The sequence below is a fragment of the Castanea sativa genome, chromosome 5, assembly GCF_040712315.1.
Source record: "Castanea sativa cultivar Marrone di Chiusa Pesio chromosome 5, ASM4071231v1".
Lineage (NCBI taxonomy): Eukaryota > Viridiplantae > Streptophyta > Magnoliopsida > Fagales > Fagaceae > Castanea > Castanea sativa.
Genome location: NC_134017.1, coordinates 78,890,680 through 78,908,654, shown reverse-complemented (window position 1 = coordinate 78,908,654; position 17,975 = coordinate 78,890,680). Strand labels below are relative to the sequence as shown.

Here is a 17,975-nt window from a genome sequence, read left to right as displayed (position 1 = left end):
ATCCTCCTCCTTCACTTCAAGAATTAATTTTTTTTTTTTTTGGGAGGAAACACATTTTATCAAAAAAAATTTTGAGAGCACTGAGGAGAGAAGAAAACAAAGTAAATTCTAGATCTTATTACTTGCAGTAATTGTAAGTGGCGTTTTCTGATTGGACTAACCGGTTATATTGCAGTAATTATAGGTTGATTGATAACAGTTTTTTTTTTCTTCCCAAAATCGAAAATAAAAATAGATTCAAATAAAAGTTTACCATAATATTGTGATATGATTGATAGTTTCCTTAGTAGAAAGTCATTCCCAAATATATATATATATATATATTGGAAAAGAGAGTTTAGCTAATCATTAATTACGTGCCAAAATCTTCCTTGAAACCAATTCAAGACCCTTCTTATCAATCACTTTTTTGCGTACAGAAAGTTTATTTTTTATTTTTTATTTTTCTACTTCAATTGACAAGAAACCTTTGAGGTTTCATATCAAAGAGAAAGACACATATTTTTATTTTTGTGGTCTCAGCAATAGTTTTGATTCAATGGAGCCTTCTTCGTATATGGTACTCTACTATCCTCAATTTTCATGGTTTCAGTTTTTTGTCTTTTGTTTTCGTCTTCCAGTTGCTCTTTTTTACTTATTTTATTCTGTATTTATTTTTTAATTGTGGTTTTGTTTTGACAGACTTGTGCTTTGAGGGTGGATACCCAAACTCCTGGATGGCACAAATCAATGATCAAAGTGTTGGGTAGCATCCAAGGTATATCCTTCTCCATTTTCATTATCCATGTTTTGCCATTATTTTAACTTCATTTTGATGAGAAAGTACAATAACAACAACTAGGTCTTATTCTCAAAATTTTGGGGTCGACAATGAATACTTAACATACCAATTAGGGTCGATCACATGTATTGTCGAGAAAGTATACAAACGGTTTATTTTGTATTAAAAAATTTGTTTGATTTATGTACCATTTTATTTCACTAGGAGTATCCTATACCTTTGATGTTCAACAAGGGTTGGCATATGTATCCGGCAATGTAGACCCAGGCATGCTTCTGACAATGCTAGCAAAAGCAGGGAAACATACAGAACTATGTTGGGTGGACTCTAGATATCAAAGGAAAAAACCAATTGTGCAAGGAGATGGTTACCATGATGACCGTGGAACTACTCAATATGCAACACTAGGCTATGACTATGGAAATACTCAATATGGAGGTGGAAGACTAGGCTATGACTATGGAAATAATCAACCTGCAAGACTGGGGTATTATGAGGATGATCCTTATAAATCATATCCATATGAACACAATCCACACTCTGAGATGATGGCTCTTCCCTCTCCTCATGCAACACCACGACCACCACCACCACCACCACCATCAGCGCCAGTGGTCCTTAGACATCGTGAAGAAAAGCCGGTTAATTGTTGTATGATGTGAGCTATTAGGGTATGCATTACTTGACTTTGGTTTGGTTTTTCTTTTTGAGTCAATTAAGAGTCTTCATGTTATGACTTCATTTGGATTGGAAGTTGGGGTTTTAAGGATGGTTTATATGTTTATAGACAGTTTGTCTTTTGTCTGTCTTCTTTTTCTGAATTTAGATGCTCTGATGACAGATTTTTGTGTGTTTGCAAATTGAATAGAAATAGTTGAATGCCTCTCCTGCTTGTGTGTTTTTATCACTATTTGGTGTACTAGTTGAATAATTTCTATTAATTATCAGTCAAGGAGAAAGTATACCAATTATAGGTTACTTTTTTAGGAGCTGTAAACACCTTTTAAATTTCCCTTTGAAGTCTTGAATGCCACATTCTGATTTTATCCTAAACCATATTGTTTCCAAAGTACCTGCAAAACATAACCAAATAAAAAGCATCATATGGTACAAAGAATGAATACCCATCAGCAAGTAAAACTAAGAAAACCAAAAAGACAATTTCTGGCTGCTCATTTTTTAAAGCAAGCTATAGGTGAGACTAATTTTTTACTAAATCATAATATATTAACTGTAAACTACAATTTAAAAAAAACAAAGATTTGTAATCAGATTCAGTCAACTTATCCCAGACTGAATTATGACAAAGTGGAATTTATGAAATTGCTACATGTTGCTGCAGTTACAATTTCAATAACTAAGTTGCTACAAAATTATGATAAGGAAACATCCCTCTGATGAAATCCAATAGTACATGTTAAAGGTTTCTTTTTTTCTTTTTTTTTTGAGAGAGTACATGTTTATGGTTTCTACTTTAAACTGTACCCCACAAGATCCAATTCTGCTTCAAATTGTTGTCACCAGGCATAGACATGCCCTTCTCTTCAGAGAGCAAGTGCTAATTCTGCTTCAAATTGTTTGTTTTCTTCTTGGCAGCTCAAGGTTCCAAGGGGATCAATAAGAAGATGAATCTTGAGCAGGAGATGAATTTTGTGGTCTATATAGTTTTATTACAAATTTGTCCATAGTACTTAAAAGATAAACTATAAGTTCATTTAGTATATTGTTTCTTTATATAATGAGCATACTAATTATGATTGCTAAGATTAAATCATGGAAATAATCTATTGTTTCTAAATACAATACCATTGCACACCCTTGGCGTGATAATCAATTTATAAGTACAAGTTCTTGTGGGGTAGGGAGACAAAGGCTGTGATTCAAGTCTCTAGGAGGAAGCTTCATGCATATATACACTTAGATTATGATAGAGTGAGATTTTTATCTCATATTAAAAATGTAAAAATACAATAAACATTTACTTTGTACAATTCGTTTACTTAATAATTCAACTCAACTTTAACAACTATTAGTTATTGATGTTTTTGTCTTCACTTAGCCACTCCCCTGTCCTTGCTTCTTATCTAATTATTTATTTAGAACCACCCCTTAGGCCTTATTTAATTGTTTAATTATCTTTTAGTGTTAACATTTACTAACTACTTATTGACCCATGTCTCAATCCCCACTTAACAAATAACAAATAAAAAACACATTCAAATTCAACCTCTCCGCTCACAAGTATAAATTTAATTGTAACTTTAATTAATAATTTAACTTAACTTGAACAACAACTAGTCTTTGTGAGTCTATTAAAAAACAATTTTGTTGTGCTAACATTTGTTTTTGTCTTCACTCAATCACTTCTCTGTTTCACGCCTCTTGTCTAATTTTTTTCAGAATCATCCATTGTCTAAATGTTTAATTGTCTTTTAGTGTTAACATTTACTAACTACCGATTGACTGACTTGCTCATGCCCCAATCCCCACTTAATAAATAACAATTAAAAATACATTCAAATTCAGCCACTCCACTCGCATATTCGATTAAAAGTTTTAATTAATTGTAACTTTATTTGTAAGAATAGATTGTTAGAGGGATTATATTCAAGTTTATTTCAGTTGAACTTGGCCTTAAAAAAGATTTAGATTTAGAGTCTCAAGGTGTTCAAATTTTTATTTTAGGAGGTCAAATCATATATATATATATATGCTCCTAGCTTGACTACTATAATAATCTTGTTATAATAATAACCCAAGGCAAACTCTAGGTAACAATCAAATTCCACCTCACTGATTTGGTTTTGCATGCATGTGTAAAAATATCATGACAACAGTGTGATAGTATCATATTCATGTTACAGAGCCAGAATTTGGCTTGAGAGGAGCAAAATTAAAAAAAAAAAAAAAGATTGAGCAAAATTAATTCTATAAAAATATTCAATATAATATACAACTTAATAAAAATGTAATTGTTCTATTTGAGATTAAAAAAAAGAAGAAGATAATAATACAAGCAATATGTAACATCTTTTATAAAACTATATTCCAACAAGATAGTACGGTTTTTGAGCTATATGTTGGTTTTGATTGATACCATATTTTGTCAACTTGTTTGTGGAAAATTATGAATGACAGGTTGACAATGACATTGATACCATATGCATAAAATAATTACAATTATAATTTTTTTTTTTTTTAAGAGATACAAATTAGACATAGTATTAGTTTACATTTTTTTTAATTCATACATTTTTAAAATATGTAATGGTTTCTCATATTTTATATATATATATATATATATATATATATATATAAATAGATTTGGACTCCAATTGAAATTCAATTTAGAATCTAATTGGATTTAGACTTTTCGATTTTTACATTTAATAATTCACTTGGCACAAAATTAAAAATTGAATGCAACAAGTGGCGTAATATTGCAAATTCAATTAAAATCTAATTGGATTTTCTTTAAAATGTGGCTATTAATATACATACATACATATATATATATATATATACATATAAATTCTTAGAATTTGGTCTCCTTTTTATATATAAATTAGCATGTAACCCATGCAAATGCATTGATGCATTTAAAATTAAATGCAATTTTTATTATAAAAATACAAATTATTAGTCAAATTATTATTATTTTTTAAAATAGCATGGAACACATGCATGCGTATAGATACATTTAAAATTAAATACAATTTTTATCATAAAAATATAAATAATTAGTCAAATTAATTTTTTTTTAAATAAACGTAATTAGTCACATATTAAAATTCTTATCTAAATTTAATACTACTTATTATAAATTTTTTTCTTCTAATTTTTAATAAAATAGAACGTGTGATGATTTTTATTGTGTGGTGATTTTTATTGAGCATATGTGATTGATTTTTTATTTATTTAAAATTTAAATTTCATTAATATTAGATTCTTAGTATTTTGCACTCATGTACTCACTTGACACAAAGATTAAAAAACTTAAGTAGACACATTGCATAAGCTTAAGTGGATAATTATAGTGTGGTCCCTACATAAATTTAGATACATGGCGCAAAATTAAATTCTAATTTCAAATTTTAATTGAATTTTCTCTAAGTTTTACCTATTAATATATACTAGTGTATAACCCCGCTTATATGCACAGGTATAATTAAAAATAATTACAATTATACAATTCAAATTATACACTTTTTTTTAGAAGATGTTCAAATTATACATGGTATTAGTTTACACTTTTTTTTAAACCATACATTTCTAAAATATGTAATGGTTTCTCATTATACTCTATGGTTTTTGCACCAAATAATTCACTTGTCACAAAAATTAAAAACTTAGATAGATACAGGGTGGAAAATTAGATTCTAATTGAAATTCAATTCAGAATCTAATTGGATTTGGACTCTTTGATTTTTACACTCAATAATTCACTTAGCACAAAATTAAAAAAAAATTTGACACGTGTTGCAGAATTGATAATCCAATTAAAATCTAATTGGATTTTCTTTAAGATTTGGCTATTAATTTTATATATATATATATATATATATATACACACACACACATGTATGTATGTATATAGATTCTTAGAATTTGGTATCTATTATTGAGACAGTAACTAGGAAATTATCTTAAACAATCAAGAGATGTTAAAAAAAAAAAAACAATCAAGAGATAATTAGCAAAATCTACGTGGATGAATTAATTTGGAATTTGAGTGCAACTTATTTTGTGATCTACTTTATTTATAGGTATAAATTCATATAATTAAAAGTTATTAAAAGCAAAATATATTTAACAAAAAATTAACATTAGAAATCAATTTAAATATAAGAAATCTAAACATAAAATTTGATTGTTTAAAAGTAAGCTTAGAAAATAAATTTAGAGAAATAAGGAATCTTAAAAGTATTAAGAGTATGACAATATACTTTGCCTTAAATGCTTTTTAGCTTGCATAATCTATCTCATCTCAACAAATGCATCCGTTTTCTTTTCCCTCATTGCCCCCCACCAAAAATTACTAATCATGCATTTTAAATTATTGCATCAAGATGCTAGAGAGAGAGAGAGAGAGAGAGAGAGAGTATGAGTTTACATGAATAGGTAAAATGATTGTACACTCTCTCCTTAAGTGGCAAATACTAGCCACATTTTTTTCCTACAATGTAGATTTTACATGGTATTATTCATGTGAACTAATCAATGTGTGGATGTGTATGTGTGTGTGTATATATATATATAATTATAATGGAGATGAGAGATTTGAATTTAAAATATTTAATTTGGAAATATTAGGAGGTGTAAACCAGTTGAGTTATAAGGTTTTTGGCCACATCTGATTTTTTATGTTGGTAAAAACTTGCTTCTTAGACCTTCATACCAATGCTCCATATATATATATATATATGTATATTCATTTGATAGTTACAACAGAGATGATAAATTGATCTTTTATGTTTGTAAAAGCTTGCTTCTTACACCTTTCTACCAATGCAGAAACCCAAATAATTGTCATGCTGCCTAGTAGCTTGGACTCCTAATTTCAATTTTCGTGTTCTGGCAGGAAAACATGGTACTTTTTGTCTATGTTTAATTGTTGTCGTGAGGCATGTTCACATTGTTGCAGAATTTCTTGAATGCACATTCATTTCTCCAAAGTAGCTCAACAAAAATGGGACTATGAGACCGTATGTACATTGTACAAAGACAGGGTCATGTGTCATTTCTGTTTTCCAATAATTACAAAGTCGCAAAGAGAAGGAATTGTCCCCCACAAAAAAAGGAAAAGAAGTAGGCAAAAGCCGAAGTTGTGCATTACATGACAAGGTTGACCCATTTTTCATGAGAGCCCATCATTTTCATGATTTTCTATAGATAAATCCAACCCACTTTTATCACATGACCTGTTCATATCTAATTTGAGTGCTATATGTCATGTCTGATGTCTTGCCTCCTCTGATGTCTTGCCTCCTATGTTTTTCTTTTTTGTTGTTGATGGAATTGATGGTTTTAAAATCCATTATTATTATTATTATTATTAATATTATTATTATTATTATGTTAACAATGATCAATCTCTCTTGTATAAAATTCAATGGTTCAAGGTTTCATTTAGTTCAATTAGTAAAATTCATTATCGTTAAATAAAAGATCTGAAATTCAATCTCTCACCTACACAAAAAACTAATTGATGTCTTAACCTAACGATAAATAAAAATTATTAAAGAGACGGTATAAATTTGAAATACTATATATATATATATATATATATATATAACATTAGGTTTATTATAAAAAAGAATTTATTTTTTGGGAATAATAAGTTTATAAATTACATTGCATAAATTGATAAAATGTTAGTCTTCCTCATATTTCTTCATTATTTATTTATTTATAAAAGCAAGAATATTATCTTCCTATAAATTTCATATCATTAAAGATGACAAAATACTTCCAATTTATACCTTTTATGATCTTACCTTACGTCTAACTCAAAAGAGAGAATTGAACGGGGACAAGACATCCCTAATTTGACATCGGGCCCCATGTTCAATTTATTTATTTAAAGTTGAGAGGGATGATTCAAGCTTCTCAATTCTCATACCAATATATTTTTTTCATAAATAAATTGCCAAAAATAAAGAGGGAAAAATAACTTAATGCCCAAATTAAAAAAAAAAAAAAAACTAAAAATGAGAATGACTTCACTATAGCATTACTCTGTAATATAATAATAAGAAAATTAAAATTTCACCCACATTTTCCTTTTTCTTCCAAAGCTGAAAACAAAAGTTCAAAGTCTCTCTCTCTCTCTCTCTCTCTCTCATTCATTCACCATTCTCTCTCACGCAACCCTTTATTTTATTACTGTTTCCAAAAGACATGCCTGTATTAGATTTCTAAGCATCAGGCAAGCTCACGATTGTTTTCTCAATTTTCTTATTGATTTTAGAGTTTTGATTTTGTGAATTAGATACGTTTCTGATGCTGAAATCTTTGAGGGGTCATTTAAATTTTGAATCTTTCTTTGTATTTGTTATTGTTGATAATGTAAAAGTTTGATTGATGGGCTGTATTTGTTGGTAACTGCCTACATCCTGTACTTTGTATTTGTAAATTGTTTTCTGTTTGTTTGATGAATAAATTTCGTATTTTTTACATAATTGAGCATCTGGGTATTCTTGGATTTGTGTAATTTGTTCAAAAATGTATTTTTGGAGAGTGAAATGGAGGACCCTTTGGCCTGCTTTTGCTTTTGAAGCCACACCATTGGGGAGATATATATATATATATATATATATATATATATATATATATATATATATTTTTTTTTTTGTGTGGCCAAAATACTCTGTTGGTCCTAAATTTTAGCCCCAAACGTTTAAAGTGATTACTTTTAGTCTCTAACAAACTTAAAGTGATCGCTTTTAGTCTCTAATGTGTCGAATGGAATGATTACTTGTCCAGTTTTTTGGTTGTGTTTATGTGAAGAATGTGTGTGCGTATGTGTGTGTGTGTGTTGATTTACATCAATTTAGAGTAATGTGCTATTTTGAGAATTGGATGCAAGAGTCTTGGTGAAGTCATAATACACGTCCTAGTACTGAATTGGTAACTGTAAGGGATTTGGCAATGTTGGTATTTTAATAGGAGATGTGCAGCTATATATTGCAATGAAGCTCATTGTGTTGTATTTTGTTCCATTTTATGTCAATGCTAATTTAGGGATGGCTAATGGAGCTCATAACCAAGGAGCTCTTCCTATATAGATTTTGCCTGCTTGATTGTTCTAAAAACTAGTTCTTGGAAACATAGATTGTAATTCTTTTTGTGATTTCCTTCACTTTTACATTTTATAGTGTAACATTTTGGAGAAGTCTGTTTATACCCTTCATTTATTTGTCTTGCTTACAATTGTGGGGGGACGTTTCAGCCAATCTCATTGGCTGTGGCTGGTCCTTTACATTTTTGTATGTGGCCTGTCTTACTGACAGTTTGTCTATTACATTTTGATGTTTAATGCAGGCCATCTTTCCTAATTAATGCAACTTTTCCTTTGTTTTTGTAGGTTCCTTAATTTTTATTGGAATGGTCACTAGTAACTGTTGCTCTGGCAATGACAGTCATAGTGTTGTGTTGATTTCGGATTCTTCGCCATGCAATTAGTCTTAAACGATAGTCATAGGGAATGTATTTCAGAAAGCGAACCAATCCTACATCAAGCGGGCTCTGTAGAATCTTCATCTTTGTGTGAGATAACGGCTATTGGAGGGGATTGTGCTGTTGTTAATGATGATTTACAAGATCTTCAACTTGATGAAGATTGTCCTCTAGTGAATTCAGACCAACAGCAATGCCGTATATGCCTTGAAATTGGAGGTCTTTACTAACTATCTTTCTTGTTGTCTTTTTTGTTTTTTGAGTATTAATTTCATCATTTGAGATGGTTTGAGGTAAAAAAAAAAAAAGGTTATGTGGGTGCATATATAACGTGTGGTTGACACATGACATCTCAACTTAAATTACTACACGATCGTGGGTGCTAAGAAATGTACTTATCTTGGGTAAATCTTTATACATTTTCAGGTGAAGACTTAATTGCACCATGCCATTGCAAAGGCACCCAGAAGTATGTCCATAGATCTTGTCTTGATAATTGGAGGTCAACTAAGGTGATTTTTCTGGATATTTTAGAATGCTGCTTCTAGAATCATGAGATTGCAGATAATTCAGTGAATCTTTCCATTGCTGTTTATCTGACTTGTAGTTTGTGATAATATTGAATTGATATGATGTTTCTGGTATTGAGGCACACAAACTGATTGTTCATCCCCTTCATTGTCTTAGGAGGGTTTTGCTTTTGCTCACTGTACAGAGTGTAGGGCCGTGTTCATATTACGTGCAAATGTCCCACCTGATCGCTGGTGGTTGAGATTGAAATTTCAGTTTCTTGTTGCTAGGGACCATGCGCTCATTTTTATAATTGTTCAGCTGGTATGATAATTTACTATTTCACATAATTTTTTTTATGTACTTTTTGCATATATGTTGATTCACCTTTGTTGGTTTAGCATAAAGTTCACATGTAGGATTTGGTGTATCTCCATAATGAAGTTATTAGACGGTACTACAATTGGAAATTTCCCTATATGAATCTGTTATTCCTCCAATCAGTACTTACAAACTCTGATAATAAATCTAGATGACTGCATTTGTTTATGGGAGTTGGATGTGCACAGCAGTTGCTGTGGTATTATACAAAAGTATGTTCTGATATGAAGTTAAGCAGATCTTATGGAAGAATACACAGCTGATAAAGTTAACTTTTTTGTTTTTGCTTTTCTGACAGAAAAGAGTCTTTTCATAAACTCAGATGGATCAGCTTTAGATTGTACAAATAGCTGTATAGTAAAGCAGTCCAGCTAATAGAGCTTTGATCTTATTTGTATTTTGACAAGCAAAAGTTCCACCAGAAACCTAAACTTGGGAATGAGATCCAAGGCTTCTCTTAATGAGATATTCAAACTCAAGATTGCTTCAAATGTATTTTTCCCATGGTGCTAATGTTTTTTTGACTGTGCTGTCAAATGTTGACTGTGACTTGTTCTAGTTATTTTGTACATCAAGTACTAATGACATTAGATATGTAAATTAATCAAGACCATGCAGTCAATCGTGTGTGCTTTATGGGGGAGGCAATTAATATAAGTCTCTTGATGTAAGAATATTAATTGCAGCCTGGAGTTAGAGACACATTTTTCCCATTTGATACGGGCTGATTCAGAGACTGAATATTTGTGAAAATGGTTATTTCCGTAATATGATTTCATTTGGGCTGAGCTTCTAAAAAACATTAAGGTCAGGTTGATTGCTTGAGAAAACTGGATGACAATCAGATGGTCCATTAATTGAATAGTTTTAATCTGGAGGTTGCTGATTTATGCTCAAACTTCTTTTGTTGTTTTTGTACATTTCAACTCCCTTGATTGTCCAAAATGCAGTGTTTATATTATCCCATGTTTCATGCATGCTACTGAATCACTTGTTATTTTGTTCTTGAAGTTCCATGGCTCTTGTTAGAACAAATGTTTGATAATTTCTTTTGATCGTATGCTTATAACAGATTGTGGCGTGCTTGGGGGTATTAGTATACAAATTTTATGGAGATGAACTAAGGGAAATGTTTGGATATGAAGAGCACCCGTATGGGTTTTACATAATGGCTGGTATGCTTTCTCTCCAAATGACCTCTCTGTGTCTCTCTCTTGCATAAATATGGACACACACACACACACACACACACACACATTATATGATGCACAAACACAAAATTTATAAACAAATATATACATATTTGTGTGACTTCATGCCATGGTTGGTAGAATCCCTCCAGCTGGTGCATTATTCTTGAATACCTTAATTTATAATTGTTTTAAGTATGTCTGATACAAGTCAATCATTCACACAGTATATACGACATTCTCTGTGTCTGGGGTTGTCTCCAAACATTTCCATCATTGTTAGTGAATTACAATCCAGTCCAATGAAGATGGTCCTGCTTTGCCTTTTCTGCTACCTTAAAAATTTGTCCATTACAAAATAAAGAAACTTAAGTGTATTTCCTGCAGTACCATTTCTCACCACATTAACTCCGCCTGTGTTAGTATTTACTGCCTTAATTTTTTACACAGCCGGTCCCAAGCCCGGATAAAGGAGGAGGGTATGCATTAGGTTGATGGCAAGTGTCACTTGAAATGAATGTATCCTTTAAAGAATTGCAAAGAATTCTTGGAGCTATCTTTAGTTTAGTTGGGATTAAGATTTAGTTGAGTTGAGTACCCCATTTTGGGGGTGGGGGGAAGAGAACATAAATTAGGGGTAAGGGCAACAGTTGAAGATCAACTATAATAAATTGATGGGAAATAATTTAATGTTAAATCTTTTGATTTTTTAAGTGGAAGTATTTTAGTGATTGAGGAATTATAGGCACTTTTTTCTTCTTCTTGTGTTTGGGGAAGGGAGAGTGGTGAGTTAAAATCATTTAGAGTTATGGTAAGTTAAAAACACAGTGTGGGAAGCTCAGGTTAGGTTGGAGATCCTCACAAGGTCAACCATAGGGATGTAGACTTAAGAAATTTGATAATATGGCAAGCTCAACTAGGATTGGGTCAATGAAAGTCTAGTGGCAAGTCAAGTTGAGTAGAGTATGGGTTGAAGATTTCATCCCAGGCTCAACCAGAGGATGAGAAAGTGTAAACCAACTTTTCTCAATATCTTGGCTTGTCTCAAATTACGCCATTCAACCTAATCAACCCACCTTAGTTTTAGCTGGGAATCATTGCTTTGGATGTTATGTCATTTGGAAATTATATGCAATTAAGTCACTGGTGTCTTCAGGTTTCATCATGTATAAATTTGTTTTGCATTAAAAATATCAATTCTCCCAAATTTTGCAACCTGTGCTTCTCTTGTCATGGCCATTGTTTGAATTGAGCCTAAATAATGTGGGCACAGCGAAAGATTGCTGTATTTTCGATATGTTGATTGCCAATTTGGGTCCAATTTAGAGTCTATTTGATAATTTCCATACACACACATCAGGATGGGTTCAAGTAACACTTGTAATTCTTTGCAATGTTATACCACTTGATAAATTTTCACTATATGAGTATTTTGACAAGTTGATATTGGATTATTTTATCTCCTAATACCCTTTATACTTGCAAAATATCAAGATAATTTGGGGTTAATAACTATATGATCTCTAAAATGAACAAATTTCAGGTTTTTTTGTATTGCAAGATTATATGAAAAACATAAGTATATGGATTAGATAGTAAATGACATTTGACTGATTTAAAACTTTATTTGTGTGTTAAGTATGAAGAGAACAAGTAACATAAATGTGGGATTGTCAAAACAATAATTCAATTGATGGTTTTTTTTTTTTTTTTTTTGATACTTAAAAAAACTTTATTAAAAGAAGAAGAGAAGCATACAGACTGTTCCTATGGTACAGGACATGTACTAAAGGAAACAAAACACTAAGCAAAAGAACACAAATCTAAAAATTCCCCAAAAGAGGGGATAAAAATTTTAGTTATTGAGTGGTATAATATTAACAAAGAGTTATGTCAAGTGTATATGAACCATACCCATATACTTGTATAATACATATATATTTTGTGGTTTTCACATTTTAATGAGGTAATTTTAGTTCAATTTGTAACTATGTTGGAGAAGAAGGGCCTGAAGGTGCACCTGGTTGTTCTGAAAATTTTATGCAGGATCTCAAAAGCATTTTTAATGTAAAATGAGAATAATCTGATGCTGGAGCCATCTTATACTAAAAAAAGAAAAAGAAAAAAAGAGAACAAGCCTTAGAGTACAGCAGTATCCTATCATTCAGGTTGTTGAATAGGTAGTGTAGCAGGACCTCAAACCCTAGATCTTCTTTCTCTTTCTTGTTGGCATTGCTTATCTTTTCTGCCTGCTCTCTCTTTACTTCTCGTCATATTTATATCTATATTTCTATTTTATGTAGACATGCAATGATACACAATGGTTCAAGGTTTTGTTTGCTTTCCTTGCTCTGAAGACCTTAGCGCTAGTTACACCAATATTAGATCAGAGCTTAAGCTTTTGTGCCTGTTAAATGGCCTGTGCTGGATTGCTAATGCATTTGCTTATTTGCCTGATCAAGGAATACCTGAATGTTTTGAGGTTTGAGAAACAACAAATTTAAAGTCAGAGCGGGAGAGAGGGAGAGAGAGAGCTTCTGTGTTCCTAGTAGTTATTGTAGCTTTAGTATACACGTTGATACTATATTCGGTAGGAAGAGTCTTATTGGGTGTCTCTTGTTGTTTTAGGGCTAAAATGCACTTTACTCCCTTTAACTTTGTGCTTGCTTCTAGATCGTTCTCTCAATTATTAAAAATTTGCAATTTAGAATTTACACCCTCAACTATTACCACAATGTCAATATGCCACTTCTTTCATGCTCCGTTACATTTGCCCCTGTTAATCAATCCCAAAACAATGCCATTTCGACATGGCAACATATGAAGTGCCTCTTTGGATTAGACAACTTTTATTCTGAAATGGGTGATACTCTTAGGAATCTGCTGATATTTGACCTTAGACTGATGCTTATGTGCTATTGTGTCACACCACCTCTAAGGCTCTAACTCTTCATTATTCCCATTCTAATTCCCCTGACCAATGTTCTATATAACGTAATGTATCATTTTTTTTTTAATACTATTTTAGCTTATTTATGATCCATTTTGTTGATGTAATTAGAAGATTATAAGAACATTTATGGTTGGCATGCTTTAACAGATTATGGTTTAGTTTACCAACTTGATATTGTGCAGTTTTAGCTATCGTTTTGGTGGGTTTGCTCTACGGTTTCTTTATAGCGATAATATGCGGACAGAGGATCAATGAACGCCATTACCATGTTCTTGCCAAACAAGAACTAACAAAAGTATGGTACCTCTTTCTTAGAGCATACAATTGTTTTTCAAATCATCATACTGAAATTGACTAGAGTCATAATTCATTGTAAAATTTCTGGTTGAATAATGTTCGGTAAAATGCATGCAAATTAGATGAGCTCCATAAAAGATAGTGAACTAAATTGGAGATGCATTAACTTAATGGTGCTAGAGACAGCTGGAGTTAACTGTGGATTTCTTCATGACTTTTCAACTATATTTAAGATTTTTTTTCCCAATCCATGACTACAATATTCTTTGATATGTCTGAAATTTGTTTTTCTTTGATTTCTTGTGGATAATTACTTTATGTTTACTTGAAATCATATTTAGTTATGTTATATACATCAATCTGATAAAAGGATGTCAGAATGACTTGCTATGATAGATCAACTCATTGGGCCCTTCAAGCAAAATCCTTGTTCCACCACTTATATATAGTTTTCCGTGGACATCAAACTTGAAAAAAAAAACAAAAAACAAAATGAGTGCTATGGTTTGTGGGAAGAGAAGAGTCATAAAAGTTTGGCCAATGTAAAGCATATTGTATAAGGTTCAATATTACTTTATTGACTGCAAAGTAAAGTGGAGGATGTATAGGCTGTTTTCTGTAGTTATTTGCACTGCTAGATCATTTTAAATGGCTCTCATACTAATTTGTAAGAATTCATCTTTCTAAGATGTTTTCTGCTACTTCCTTCCTTTGAATGGTTTCTTCGGTATGATTGTGACATTCGCCATGTTGGATTGCTTACATTTGACATTTAGTTTGGGCTTGAATAAACCAGAGGTCCAAGATCCATTAAGCTGTTGACAGATCCTCCAATTTTTTATAGTGAGTTTAATCTCTTCCCCCACCACCCCCCCCCCCCCTTTTTTTTAATTTACATATTTAGTTGTTGGGTGGCAAGGAGAGAATAATATTTGGGTGTAACATGTTAGGGTCTCTCAGTAAAATGTTCTTTCATGGTGTTGTCTTTGATGGACAGTGGACTACGAACTTTCCCATTTAAATTAAAATACAGTCCTGAAGAACAATAATTTATACTATTTTTGTTTGGTTGGTTATACTAGGTCTCCTAGTTTATGCATGACAATGTTTGCTCCACATGGTTAAATGATTTCATAACAGCTAAGGTTTGAGATTGGTGTTGTATGTGTAAACGGAAGATTTGATTTTGGATTGGTGTTGTATGTGTAAAAGAAGTGGGGAATCAGTAGTCCACCTCCTTATCCATTGCCCTCTTGCTTTTGATTTGTGGTCTATGGTGTTTACTTTGTTTGGCATTCGCTGGGTTATGCCAAAAACAGTGGTGGAGTTATTGGCTTGCTGGCAAGGAAAGTTTGGGAGGCATCGGAATGCTGCTATTTGGATGGTTATGCCCCATTGTTTGATGTGGTGCATTTGGCGGGAGAGGAATAACTGACATTTTGAAGATTTAGAGAGATCAATTTCAGATCTTAAACTCTTCTTCCTTAAGACTCTTCTGGATTGGGTTGCAGTGTTAGGCTTTCGTTCTTTTTCTTCAATCCATGGTTTCATGGACTTTTGTACTCTATGCACTTGATTTGTTTTTGTCCCTGATGTATACCTCCTGTATACTCAGGTGACACCCTTCTTCTTTTTAATATATTTTTATTACTTAAAAAAAAAAAAGGTTTGAGATACTACTGTGGGATGTGATGGCTGAATGTTTTAATTTACTAACTTAAGTTTAGTGCTGAGTAGGCCCATAGTCTTTAATAATGAAAATAATTTAGCAAATTGAACCAAATGTTTTTGAAGCAATTTGGGAACAAGGCGTTAGAAATATGCTAGCAGTCAAGGCATTTGGTTGGCTTCCATAGTGAGGTTAGCTGAGTTACTGATTTTACAGTTTAGCAGCACTGGAATAACTTGTGGAAGTCTCATGTATCTGTAAAACATGCATACCCTTTGATCTTCAAAAACTGTGATTTTAAGATGTAGATCTTATTCATATTAATTTTGCAAATGAGTGATACTCCTTTACAAAGTTTAACTGAAAACTTCATCTTAAAGCTTTACACCATTAATATGTCATTCTACTGATGGTTTTTGATAATTTCTTAATATAAGGAGTATGTGGTCGAAGACCGAGAAGATAATAAGAATGTCCCTGAACTTGACCCCAGTCATGTTACAGAGCTCAGGATGTTGGGCCTTTATTAATTTGGAAGTCTACATGTCCCACTTATTTTCTGGTAAGCTACTTTATCTTCAGTATACCTCATACTAATCTCTCTTGCTACCCATTACTTTCTCCTCCTCCTCCCCCTTCCCCCCCAAACACCCCTTTTTTTCAAGCTGCATTTGCCATTTCATTTTTCAAGCTGCATTTGCCATTTCATTTTTCAAGCTGCTGTGAGTTTGATTTTGCATGTATATTCTGTTCGTGTCTCTATAATTGACTCTACTTTCTCAAAGCGGGGAACAAAATGCAAAACAAAGAACTCTGCTTTTGTGAGTGTCTTGAGGTTTGTCTGAGTGATTAAGAATTCAGAAGATATGACAGTACATTAAATTTCTTTTCACATTTTGCTTTGATTTACTGAAAGCCTCCATTTCAATCCCATGAAGAAGAAAAGGAAATAAGATGAAAAATGCTTCAAATTAGAAAATCTGAATATTTTAAGCAGTTTCTTTTTTAAATGACGTGCAAATGAACACGTACACACACATGCTTTGATGCACATATGTTTGCATAACCTTCCATTGTAAATTTTTTGCCGTATACAAGGGCTTACTATGATAGCTGCTCTTGTTGCCCAATGTTTGTAAACTTTTAGATGCCATTTCTGCATTTATGTCCCAACAAACTGTGTCATTAGGAAGTCTGAAGTTCAAGAATTTTTTATTTTATTTTCAGGGTTTGTTGTGCTGTGGCTGGTAATACTTTAGAGTGATGTGTACATTTCTTGATGTATTAAACCAATATCACTCTGTGGACTGTTTTGTAACTTTTGGATGCACTCTATGCGTGCTCCATGAATTGAAGTTTCATTGGAATCAGTCTCTAATCTCTACAATCCTGTCTTTCTTTTCAGGATTTGGGTTCCCTGTTGCTGGTATCATTTCAGATGTGGCGTGTGAATATTGAAGTGGCCAATTGGTTTTTTCTCTTTGCCAAGTATTTGATATGTTGTCAGCATTGTCCTTAATGTCAGGCTGCATATACATAAGGAGTGCATGGTTTGTGATATACCACACGAATTTCTATACCTGCAAGTGCACTCCCCAGTGTTATCTTGGGCCTCAATTCTACAGTGATATATATTTAGTATTAATATATACAGATTCAACAAAGAACAGCTAGTGTATTCCTTTTTGTGACTGATGTTACACATTCTTTCTTTGTAGAGAGAATTACAGTTGAAATGGGTTAAAGTTGTTCATTTTTCTTGGTGAATTGTCCTGATGAATTTCATAATGCACCAGAATGTTTTCTTTTTTCCTGCCAGTAGAAAATGTTACCAAGTTATCAATTGTTTTATTTACACATTGATTCTCTGGAAAATTATTGGTTTCTTTCCATGCTTGACAAAACATTCACATAAAATTAGTAAAAAAAATTTGCTCAACATTGTGCTCTTTTAAGAGATAAGAATAGTGCACCTTTTCTTAACATTGTTTTACCTGTAATGTGCCTCACCTGAAC

General features: G+C 32.0%; 1 protein-coding gene across 1 annotated transcript; it reads left to right on the top strand.

Annotated features, from left to right (window-relative positions):
* The first annotated feature begins 7,555 nt into the window (after positions 1-7,555).
* Positions 7,556-17,834, top strand: LOC142636403 (uncharacterized). Its single transcript, XM_075810618.1, has 8 exons — positions 7,556-7,709; positions 8,868-9,178; positions 9,386-9,471; positions 9,647-9,793; positions 10,923-11,025; positions 14,176-14,288; positions 16,397-16,521; positions 17,365-17,834. The coding sequence occupies exons 2-7, from the start codon at positions 8,956-8,958 to the stop codon at positions 16,487-16,489; spliced, it is 765 nt and encodes a 254-aa protein (XP_075666733.1). The 5' UTR covers positions 7,556-7,709; positions 8,868-8,955; the 3' UTR covers positions 16,490-16,521; positions 17,365-17,834.
* The last annotated feature ends 141 nt before the right edge of the window (positions 17,835-17,975 follow it).

Coding starts and splice junctions, on each gene's coding strand:
- LOC142636403 (XM_075810618.1), top strand. CDS start 8,956: ATGCAATTAGTCTTAAACGATAGTCATAGGGAATGTATTTCAGAAAGC. Junction 9,472..9,646: donor ATAATTGGAGGTCAACTAAG/GTGATTTTTCTG, acceptor TCATTGTCTTAG/GAGGGTTTTGCTTTTGCTCA. Junction 11,026..14,175: donor TGGGTTTTACATAATGGCTG/GTATGCTTTCTC, acceptor GATATTGTGCAG/TTTTAGCTATCGTTTTGGTG.